At 50.8% G+C, this 12,089-nt stretch overlaps 1 protein-coding gene across 2 annotated transcripts in view; it reads right to left on the bottom strand.

Moving 5' to 3' along the window:
- Sp1 (transcription factor Sp8) overlaps positions 1–11,233 on the bottom strand; it is a 33,179-nt gene extending 21,946 nt beyond the window's left edge. Inside the window, exon 1 of one of the 2 annotated variants that reach the window (XM_076823384.1) lies at positions 10,443–11,233. In XM_076823384.1, the coding sequence (XP_076679499.1) occupies positions 10,443–10,553 (111 nt within the window). In that variant the 5' untranslated portion in view covers positions 10,554–11,233. Of the gene's footprint in view, positions 1–4,350; positions 4,908–10,442 lie in introns of those variants that run through there. The other variant, XM_076823385.1, reaches the window with a different exon arrangement.
- Positions 11,234–12,089: the final 856 nt, after the last annotated feature.

Here is a 12,089-nt window from a genome sequence, read left to right as displayed (position 1 = left end):
GAGAGGCTGTATCGTTCATAATGACGGTAAGCGCAGGAACCGATTCGAGCGTGCAATCTCTCGCCGTGGAAAAAAATCGTTGCATTGTGTTTAGCACGAGGAGGAAAGTAGTCGGGTTAATAGAATCGAGTGGTTAATAATCGTTCTTCCACTTTGCTCGAGTGGCGCGCGTTAAGGCCCCGAGGTGTTGACCAGACCGAGTATTGTTCATCTTTCCCATGATGGTCCGGTGAATGACGCTCGCCGCGATGATACGTCACGATAATGGCCGGTAATTCGACGTACCATCTCGCAGGGGGCTCGTGCGCGCGCTCTACGACCAGGAATATTGTTTACAACGACGATGCATCGGCCAGAGGGAGAGAGAAGGCTCTTGGCTTTTCAATTATCGAACCTTCCAGCGATACGATGATGACGGTGGATGGAAGTCGTGTGTGCATCGGTCGTTGCACGAGGACGATAAACCTACACGCACTAGGTGTATATCTACCAAATTGCAGCCTCGAATGATTTTGGGAGTCTACTGTGGGATTTCTGAGTTTCTGATCAACTAGATTTCGAGTCCTCCACTTATATGTAGCGAATCGCTTTTCTTTTCGTCTAATAAAGTACCTTGTCTCTGATAAAATCCTTCGATATCGTACATCGTCTTCTTAAGTTTGTATAAACACGGTTCGATATACCGCGAACAGGAACTACATACGTTTTCTTCATTTTTCCCCTACTGCGATAGAGAAGCACAAATATGATGCGGAATTCCACGTCTCTGTACAGCGAATAATTCCCTCGACGACGATGCTACCCTGGAATAATGACCGATAATTCGAGGTACAGAGTCTGGCGTGTGCAATGGGAACACCGTCTACGGCAACGAAGCCAAGGGGCGGCTAGGGATTTCAATTATCGGGCCTACCACGATAACGATGCGCGCCAGAGTTGCGTACGTGTGTTCTGCCCTCGAGTGCGCCCCTCAACCGAGACTATAAAATTGCATCTTTGACCGTTCGATGAAAACTGAGCGTAGAAAGCGTAATGAACATCCCGCGGTTTGTTCCTTCAGGGACTATTCGCTGGCTTTTGCAAACCCTTCCCAATGGAAAGCCACCCTAATTAGCGGAACTAGTCGACGTTTCGTTACATCTAAAAAATCCTCCACGAGCAGTACAATGGCCATCGAGGACCGTTCTCGTCAGCTTGCAAACGGCTGGACAAAAAAGGAGCTCTTTGTCGCGGCACGGGTACGGGCCACGAAATTGATCGATCATACGAGAAAACGGTTTTCCAAGACGTGAACATCGAGCACAGCCGCCATGTTGTCACCCTGCAACATCTGCCGCGTTTTGGATCCAGCGCGCGCGCGTCTGCCAACGGGACACACCGTGCCCAACGAGATTTCGAAAGGGTGTTTACATGTGCTGGTCTTTACGACGCATACTCGACAAAAATAATTCATTAAGCCGGCCTGCGCCGACTGTCATGGGCGTGACGGCGATCAAAAGTGATTCTGTCATCGAGAAATAGGAGCGTATGCAACTCGTGAGCATCGCGGAGCGCCGTTCGACTCGTCGATCACTGAGACTTTTTCAATCGAGGGGCGGGGACAGTCACTTTTTCAGTAGCACAAATCAAACATGTCTGTTACTTGACTTCTGCCAGCTAACGACGACCTTTGTCTCCTCCATGCAGATAGGTATGGAGGAGACTCGAGCGATGTGTGTGTAAGTGTTTGTGGCTGTCCATATAAATGGCAGTGGCCCCTGTCCACGAGAGGGGACAAATTAGGATGACATCCTCATTGCATCCGGTGCTCCAGGTAAATCCTCTTAGGTCACATAAAAAGGCCGTGCCCTGCTCTCATCCCCTCCAGCGTGACGGAGGTCGTATTTTTGCGAGAAACGCTGCACGCTGCGCCCGTTCGCAGCCCATTGTTACCCTTGAAAATGTCAACGGGGCGTCGCTTAAAAGGACACTTTTACCCTGCGAATCGGATTATCGGATTACCAGCGTGGAAGTGAAGTGGAGCGAGGTCTCGAGGATCCTCGAGCGCGGCAACGGGAATCTTGTCCCTATGCCGGGCGACTACACAGTGGCTGTTGATAATTGCACCGTTTCTTTCGACCACTTTTATGCGCCCACTGAAGGAAGGAACTGCGCGATCTTTCTACGAATGGAAAAGATACAAACAGACGGCGGCCGTTTCTAATCGCCATAAAGGTATAAGCTCACCGTTCACCAGAGAGAAATATCACATTCGCGGAGTAAGCAACGTGGGGCGCGGTGAATTCGGTCCATGAATTACTAACGAGGATATAGACAATATTCCATGTGACCACGATCAATGTACATAATAGGTATCGAAGCAACGATCGATCGCCGACGTGAAATGGACGACTCGGATTGCTTATAGCTCAACATTATTTGCCGGTAGAGACTTTCTTCATCGTCTGATTAATTGAATAGCGGAGTATCCGCTACGGCGGACAGTTGAAGCTTCTTTAAAGCGGCCATAGAATGAAATAATTCAACGTTTACGCGAAAACACAAACTGACGGGGCATAACGAGAGCGTGACACTGTCTGGCACGACAATGTTGATCGAAACAGGACGATGACAAAAGTATTAAGGAAAAGAACATTCTTTGGCAAGCTTCTATGTCTCCGTCGCGAGGATCGAGTGACGAGGGAGGAAGTATGGATCGTGTTACCATCCCACGCATCCTGTCAAGTGGATCCTCCCGGTGCACAAAGAGGGGCAGACAAATAATTGGCTCCTTGGGCGCACAGGTAGGTAGAGGCCAGTCCCTTTGATCCCTGAGAACCTTGCGCAAGGACCATTATACGAAGGATACTCGATACATTGGGGATCGGGTGCTTCAGAGACGTGAACAGGATGAGAGGGAACAGACGAGAGAAAAATAAACTGTTTGCAACACTGTGGACGTTGATGGGACAGGCCGAGATCCGCGGACGGTCTCTCGCGTCATCCTCGTCTTCTTTGTGGAACCGAGGACTCGAACTTAATATGCAAGACGTGACCTGTATCGTTTCGGTTTCGAAAGTCACCACGAGCAACGCGAGAGCCGTTGGTCGCGGCAAAAAGAGCAAGGTCGCGTGTGAAGCGAAACAGGAAGAGGTCCAGGCGGAGGACTTTCCACCGAGATTAATTTTCGGGACGGCGCACCGTACACACACAGCCCCTCCGACGGAGAAAACTTTTCTGCTGACTTAATTAATACTCGTACGGGTCCCTTTTTCGATGCCACGGATTTAATTACTTTTTTACGTCGACTCGTAAATCATCTCGCCGAGGCCACGAAGCAGCCACCGCGTCCTTCCTTCTTGCCAAGTCATAGGGAATAAAAAAAAGCCCCGAAAGCCTGTGCGCGCGGTGCTGGGAACACGTGTTGGTGTTGGAAGAGGAGGCATAAAGCTGGCCGCCGCAGCGCTCACCGGTTCCACCAGCAGCGGACCGTGGCTTCTCGGGGGACCGCCGCTTCTGTCAAAACAGAATAGATCATCCCGGATGATCCGCTGGATTACAGACGGCCTGATAATGCTGCGAGGCTCAGGTAGCCTCGAGGATCCTTGTGCTTGGACAATGTCAACTATTCGGGGGCACTGAATGCGTCAACGCGACAATGCGGATGTGGAAATGGCCTGCATCTGCGCAACTGGGACCGACTTGATCCTCCTTTTGGCGCATCGACTACTCGACCTGCATCGTTATCGCGAGAACTGCGCTTCCTATCGAACGAGCTCAATATGCAACGAGGTTAATTGTCGCGAAACGCCTGCGGTCTCTAGTACCCAGGCTACTGACTTCCACTGGCTACTTTGAGATCAATAAGCACACGAGTTTATCCGATCGATCGCGCCACAGATCGGCGGATAGCCCGAGTCAAGACACCACTGCCTGAAATCCTCCTAATTTACCCTGTCGACAAGATCAGCGATTTTATCGCCCGGCCTGTCGAAGGTGACAAGGCGAACAGTAGCACCTGATCTACGAGATCGGGGATTCGCGTTCTACCTGGACGGATTAAGATCCCTATCTGGGAGGAGGCTGAGTAATTGACCTTGCCTCGAGGTGATCGGAGGTTGACAGCTACCCTTGCCTCGGAAGGCAGGTCTCTGAGAGCTTTAAGGGCCATGAATATCGAACAAATCCGGGCAATTCGTTAACACCTAATCTCCTTTCGCTCTTACCAAAAGACTCTAACTACGAATTGAGTGTATCCTATTCAGTGAAGTCTTACACCCCGGAAGGATCTCTCTAACCCACCCGTTCACCCAAGTATGTTCCTAACACCCGACACGCGACGAATTCGACGAAAGTATGGTGTGGACTCACCACATGTCCGTGTACCGGTGACTTGGCCATGGACTGTAACTGCGGATATAGTTGGCCAGCCGCAGCTGGTGTCATGTCGGTCAACATCGCGTTGACGCTTCAGCGATCTGGTCCAGATGCTCGCGGAATCCTGCCGGTTTTCCGCTGCAGTACCACGAACCTTCTGATGGGTGCCCCGAATGTGACGGGCGTTCTCGCGACGTCAAAGTCTCTGATGATACACACTTCACTTGCAGATTATCACAGGCGAGACTCGAAACTCTGTTCGTACAACGAGAGAAGGGGCCGTGGTGTCGAGTGTCCAGGGCCTGTGAGGGCTTGGTAAAAAATCGAATGGTCCGAAAACGTAGTGGTGCTGCGAGGAAACCGGTTAACGTGGTTCCCGTTCTTCGCCCCGTGACAGACTGCCGGCTATCCGATCGGCTTTGCCCCGACCAGACAGCAGGGGGAATGGTAGGGAAGCGGCCAGGACTTCGGCCCCCGGGCAAAAAAGGGGCAGAGCCTGCTGGGCGGAACCCAGACCTAACCAGTTGCCGCCCCTAACCGCCTCCGTGCCTTGCCCGCTTCCTCTTTACTTTATTTCTCCCCCACCGATTCCCCTCCCACTCTCACTCTGTCTCTCTCTGCCTCTCTCTGTCCTTTCCACCGCTCCTTCCGAGCATGTTCTCGCTTGCTCCTGGCCTATTCGCAGCCCTCCCCACAGTAATTTAACCGTGAAATGCGCGCGCACAACGCTGCCGACCCAAGAGGAGGCACGCGTACGCCGACTTTGGTGGGTGCCCTCTCCTCTTTCCACGGGTTTCAGCCTCATCGAGCCTCTTTCCACGAGTTTCTCCTTCCTCCTCCCCAACCCCTTTCTCTCGCGGCCGTCTCTCTACTCTTGTTCCAGGCCGAGGCTTACGTGACCCGAAGTTGTCGTATTAGGGCTGCAGCCTCGTTGTTCGACGTAACGGTATGCAGACCGTTGGTATTTAAATACCGACACGCCGCTATCTGATACCGGCGAAACGAGCAAAGTTCATCGACCGGCCTGGGTAATTGATATACAAATCGGATCCGCATGTCCTTCGGAAGCGTCCTGAATACGTTCCTCCGTTCCAATTAATCGGGATGCGGGCAGACTAGTCGGGGGAAGATGCTGCACGTATCAACTTATCTCCGAAATGGGAATTTCAAGTGAACAGAGCGCCACGAGTGTCAGACACTCTCGCAACGCGTGCGTCAGTGTCTGTCCACGCACGGGACTCATTCCACTTGCAGCGCTTTCCAGTTCTTCTAGCAAAGTGTACTCATGCTGTTTTGTCTTTCTTTGTTCATTGTTACCTAGCAGAGATTACTAATGTGAAATAAATGACTTAATAACGAAGAAAACATTTCCTACCCCATATTCTATCCGCGTTGTAGTCAAACACGACAGTCCGATGATTGTCATTGTGCAATCTTCGGATAAAGTGTGTTTATCCATCTTGGATGATTGTTATTCGTCTGGAAGGCTGTGCCGAACATATTTTCACCCGCGAAATAAATTGCCGGCTAATCTACAGCGACATTTGCAGCCCTGCGAGCAAGCACCCCTCGGATCTGGAGGACATTATGATGTTGCTCGCGAGATCCATGCACAAGAAGATCACGGGTGTGCCGTCTTACGAGCCTCTAATGTGATTTTAATCGAGGAGTTTGAATTTCAAATGTTATCGACTCGGCTATACAAAGCAGGCCGAGTGTACACCGGGCAGAGTTTTAGCGGATGAGGAAGGGATCTATTATGACCGTTGCTCCCAGTGGCGTGCTTATTCATTTTTTCCCCCAACGAGTCGTCTCATTATGCAAGACACGGCTTGATACACTTGCAAATGGGGGCAGAGTTATATAGAGCGTCTACACCACTGAATGGTAGACGTGTTGGGGTCGCATTAGGTCCTAATTTTCCATAATGGAAGAAGATCGAGGCGCCACTGTGGCGACCGCCTAATCGTGGCCCATTCATAACCGCTCTTCGCAGTTCCTAGAGAAAGAAGGCTATCCTCCAAGTCGTGGTCGACATTTCCGCGGTCAATTTAACCGTTAGATGTTTTCTCTAATCCCTTCAACTCCTTAATGTGCAATGATTTTCGAACAGAAAGTCTTGCAAGCGACAACGTACGAGAAGTGTACAGTGTTAAACATAAACGTTGCTAGAGGCTAGAATTTTTGCGTGCACTGTACCTCCTGCGTCACACAGCAAGATTCCTGCGATAATCTATCAAATTAGAGCTTGATTGTAATGTCCTCATTCGCAAGGAGAAAAAGTGTATTCCCCACCGAAGGAATGAGAATAATCGAGCAAACAATCTGAGCGCAAACAAATCGAGCACACAGTGCTCGCGTAAATCGATAATAATCGTCGACAAATATTTCGCGGAACGTGGGGCATTATCGACGAACCATCCCCCTCGACCCCAGGAGACGATGATGCGTGCATCGCGTGCGATCGGGCCACAAAAGGTGTGATCCACCCCTTCGAGGTCAGAGGATAGATCGGCCACTGTTATAGGAGGCGAGCAAGAGGGATGTTTTACAATGAACCGGAGCAGAACCGGGCGTGAACGTCCTTTGAAAGAGCAAACGGCATTGGATCGTGCAAATGAGGGTGCCAGGTATCTCTCTCTCCCCCTAGGGGTAGTTTTTTGTATCGTTGATCGATGTTGCTGCCTTCCCTCGTACACCGACATTTTTAGATATTTGGATAAAAATGAGCCTCGTAATTTATTACTGCGAGCCTAGCCCGCCTCGATCACGTGCGCGGGCTTCGAGACGCATAAAACCAGGACTAGGTTCGTTGCTCCGTATAGAAGCACACAAAAGATCGATGAATCAAGGCGAGTGGGAGAAGGAAAAGTTGATCGAGGGAGAGTCGATTGATTTTCTCGCTAAAGATCGAACGATATCGAGAGGCTACGAAATGACGGATCGCTGATTGGCAGAGAGACGAGGTGAACGGGGTTGAAAGGGAAATGGGGCCCACGGGCCTGACGGGGGCGGATAATGACAGGGCGGCCTCGCGAAGCTAAGATGGTCCGCGTTGGGACCCGTAGCTCGGCCTTTTGCCTCTTATACGGCCATGTGGCCATCGGGAGATGCTGATGGACTAATAATTACCAAGGAACCAGCTTCGCATATAGCGGCTGGGACCGTCGAAAATGAAGATTCACCAGGCCCGGCCGGGACCAGGGCCGGTATCGTTGTGTAAGCTTAGTAGTCTGCTGGCTCGGCAAGGTGCCTCGAGTTTAATAACTACTATGACCCGGTATCTGTTTGGTCTATCGCTATCGAGTTTGATGAGACGGAACGGCCATTATGTTAATACGAACGATTTAAGCTTTTGACGCGTCGTGCACGGCCCGGCGCGTTTATAATCTATTGGGAGCGCAAAAGTACCGCCAAGTGTGGCCGAGAGGTGTGCTCTTTGTAGACGACGCGTCTGTCAAGATTCTCCAACGCTATCCCGACAATGATACCTTGAAATTGGTGCATTAGTATAACTGCTGATAATTACTCTCAGCCACACGTTTGCGTTCTAATGACAGTCCACCGGTCCGCGTTAAGTAAAAAGCTGTATTTGAACATCGCCGCGCGGTGTGTCAACCAGTTACAATGCTCGTTTCATAAATCAAACACTCGCGTGAAGTACGTAATATAGAAGAGCGCTGATAACGTGCAAACATTCTTTGAGCGACGCAGGCGTGTATACAGTGGTTCGTTCGCGGCACGCGATTGTTAACTCTCTAGTGGCGGACGTTTTCGCGATCCTGGTTACGCTGACACGAGAATAGCTTCAATCTTTGTTCACCAGCTACCACCGACGCTGGTCACGCGTTCCACTAATTGGAAACTTGTAATCGAATTACCAAAGGGTCGTGATGCAGCTTGGAGTTTGACAGAATACAGATGCCCCCCTGCATAAAACAACACCCATGCCAAACACACCTCCCACGAAGGACCGTGCAACTCTAATCGAGTTCAAAGAAAGCACATCAACTGAAAGTTGGTAAATTTTCCAAATACCTGAAACAGTTGAAACACCACTGAGCCCAAACTCTGAATGGTGAAGAACCAACAGAATCCCTCCTCCGAGTTATTCTCAGTGTGGGACACGGTCCAGACGCGATCGTTTTGTTTTAATTGACGATAAGAATTATAGCGATACACTGGCCATGGTCAGATAAATATCAGCCTGGCTGGTTTTGACCGTTGTCGGCGATTCGTCTCCGCGCGTGGACGCGGGCGCCCAGGGGGGAGGCACGCAGAGGCGTCTCTTTGGGGCTTTTAAGGTCGAGCAGCACGTTTTGCCGTGAAACAAGGCGAAGAGAAACTTGTCTAGGGCTGATTTACGGACTCGTTGGCCGGGCCCTGGCGTACAACTTGCGGTGCTCCGTCCGCATCCGTGGTCCGGAATAGAGAGACGCTCTCTCTGCCGGCCAGATTTATGGGGTGTGTTCCACAGGGAGGAGAGAAGCCGATCCTCCGTAATTCACGCGGCTCGGTCTGTTGGCGCGTAATCCGCGAACAAGGAACTACGATGATTTTCCACGAACGGGAAGACGACGTTACGCTGTTACGCAAACGATCATAACAGACGGCTCTCTAAACTAAAACAACCGTGACAGAAGCGTTAATCGGCCAGCCATTAGAAATAACGCCCCGGCGAGCTGAACAATGCAAATGAGCGTTTAATAACAATGCTGGCGAGATTCAGATAACACGATAGAGCTATTAACGTAATTAGAGAGAATGGTAATAATTACGGACAGGTGGAAAAGCGTCGCGGCGGTAATCAACTGTGCCACGCACTTCGCGGAGATATGACTCGCGAGACGGTTTTTGTTCAACGGATTGTGAGCCAAGATGGAGGGAGGTGGATGTGTGCCCGCCCGGAGTATGTTTCAGAGAGGTTTGGAAATGAGTGCTCATACGAAGAAGTTGTATCGATGAGGAGGATTCATCATCCCCTTTCTTCGCTGCGTCAAGCAGCAAGGAGCAGATAGGTATAAGGGGTATTACGCGCGGATGGTGGCTCTGTTCCGGTACACGCGGTGTCACGGAACAAAAGAAACGAGAGGAGCGTGAAGAATTAGCGGAAAAAGGGGGAAACAATTAGCCTGGTCGAAGGACCGCCGACAAATTCGCGCGCATGTTCGTTGGAAGTTGAGATTGCAAAATGACGTGCAAACTGAGGGACGCCCTCGTCCGCCCCCTGGCAATACGGTAATCACTATAATTACGTATCGAGCCCTTATATTAATATCCCCCAGCTACGTCTCTCTTTCTCACTTTCGTTCCCTCTTCCACTCTTTCCCGTCGATTCGTTCGTTCGTTCGCCTTAGCCCCGTGAAAGTCGACGTTTTTTCCCCAACCTTTCACGCGAGCCGATCGACTCCGATTTATTGTTGCCGTGAACGCGTCATTTTGTCCACTAATGAGCACTTTAGACGCACGACGCTTCCATCGTCAGGCGAAACACGACGCATTGCACGCCTCTATACTTTGCGGGTTCACAGTGAGAGCTAGCAATCAACGACCCACCTCATGAATCGCGTAGCTCCCATCTCGTAAAGTAAACTCACGGATGAGAACGAGGAAGACTTCAGAGGGAACATATTTTCTGCTTAAGTCAACTGCGAGGAGCTTATTCCTCGACGGAATCCACTGAAAAGTACATACCCTGCTAGGGATGATTGACACGCTTGGTAGGAACAAGTGTAAATGCACCGTCAGAGCCAAAAATTCTCTACAGAATCGAATTGCAAGATCCGATTGGCAATCGTGCAAATCGAGTTCTGAGCGAGAGCTGATGAATTGGCAGCGCGTTAAGGAGAATCGGGGGTGCGTCGGGCCACGCATTGGCCTCTTTCGCGACCGGGAGATGAACAATTAACCTTGGGGGTGTTCCTGGACCGCCCAGGATGTCGTCGCCTAGAAGGGGAGCGTGCCCTGTCGGCAGATTCTGTCAAATATTGCCAGCAGCTTCACAGACAGCCCCGATGCGCACCCTACTGTGGTATCAGCATTCCCGACTGTTTCCCTTAAATAATCGTAATGATTGACAAGTTTACCTCCAAGTACTCGGTATCCGCGGACTGATGAGGTTGCTGAACAGCCGTCGGTGGTATGGTCATCACATTCTGCGGATGAGCAGGATGCGGGTACTGGTACGCGCAATTCATATCGAACACCTTCAGTCTCGATCACTTGGCAGCTCCTCCAGTATCCTCGGCAGGTATCAGCGATCCTTCAGCACTGTAGCTGCGCACAGCTCCTCTTAATCCGTCAACGACCAAGCGAGATGCACACCGAAATGTCAAATCGAGCAGTCACGCTGACTAAGTGCACAGTCGGAGGCTCGAAGCGCGTGTGTGTGGCGGACGTCGGGTACAACAGTGAATGAACGTGTCCCCTGCATCGGGCGTCAGCTTGGTACACGATTGACGTTCGAAAGATCGCGGTTGCCGTTATGGATCCTTGGAGTGTCGAGGGAATCTCCGGTGTCAGCAGGTCGATCGTGAGGCGGTGGCGCTCCTCGGCATCGGTAGTCCGGTGGAAGGTTGCCGTGGCCCCTCGTATATCCTGGTAATCACAGTAATTTCTGTGGCTGTCGGCCAGGGAGAAGAGGCAGCACGGAGAGGAGGTCAGCCGACGCGAGGAGGTCGGTCGAGGACGCAGGACGTTTTCGCGTGATGCCGCGGTGGTGCGACGGGGAAGGAGGTCACAATTAAGTGGATGCTCCTCTGGAGGTGCAGCTCGCGGCGTGCAACAATTATAACTGAGCTTTTTCGTCCCCCACGTAGGGAGAGGAGCGCCTCTACGGAGGCGGACCCTCTCTGTCTCTCTCTGTTACCCGCGATCTCTCCCTTCTCTAACCACCACGGGTGCGTCTTTTAGCATACAGAGGTGTTCGGATACGTGAGTGCGTGCAAGGGGAGAGACAGAGGGAGAGAGAGGGAGAGAATACGTCCCGTGAGTGCCAGTGGCGGGCCGCGTCCCGCAGGAACACTCCACAAGTGTGTTTCCATCCTGGAAGGTGTTGCTGGTGGGGCGGAAGCAGCGCCCGCCCTCGCAACGGTCCTCCTCATGCAACCTCGCGATTGTCTAATCCTCGTGGCAACCCTAACGAACCCTCTCCGTCCCCCTGTGGCCCCCTTTTTCGCTCCCCTGTCTGCCTCGTCCTCCCTCCATCGCGCCGCAGACCGCACTCCCGACCAATTAAAACGCGCTACGATCACGTGGTTCACCGCCGCGGCCTCTGCAGCGTCTTCTTCTTCATCGTCTTCCTCTTCATCCTCTTCTACTTTGTCTTGCTCCTCCACTCCGCCTTGCCCTCCTTCCTCTACCCTTTACCTGTCTTCGTTGCCGTTGTTTTAACTCCTCGCCCTCCACCCCGTCACACAGTGGGGAAATTTTGCGATTTTATGGCCAAAACTACAGAAATGAAATTTTTTAATTTTACAAATTTAATACACATGACAATTGAAGAACTATATCCATTTTCGTGGTCGAAACCTCAAAATTTATTTTTAATATATAAAGTTCGGAATTTTTACGTTCTAATATATAAGAAACTAAATTATCCGAAAAACAGCACTTACAAAAATTACGAACGATAATTTTTTTTATTATTTACATTTATACACTTTTTTCTTTGAATTTGATTTTATACGAAGCTGATTAAAATCCTTTAAAAGAGAATAAAAAGGTTTGTAATG

This window comes from Andrena cerasifolii, chromosome 11 (genome assembly GCF_050908995.1).
Source record: "Andrena cerasifolii isolate SP2316 chromosome 11, iyAndCera1_principal, whole genome shotgun sequence".
NCBI classification, from domain to species: domain Eukaryota; kingdom Metazoa; phylum Arthropoda; class Insecta; order Hymenoptera; family Andrenidae; genus Andrena; species Andrena cerasifolii.
The sequence above is the reverse complement of the archived record's forward strand: the minus strand, read 5'-3'. Positions and strand labels throughout refer to the sequence as shown.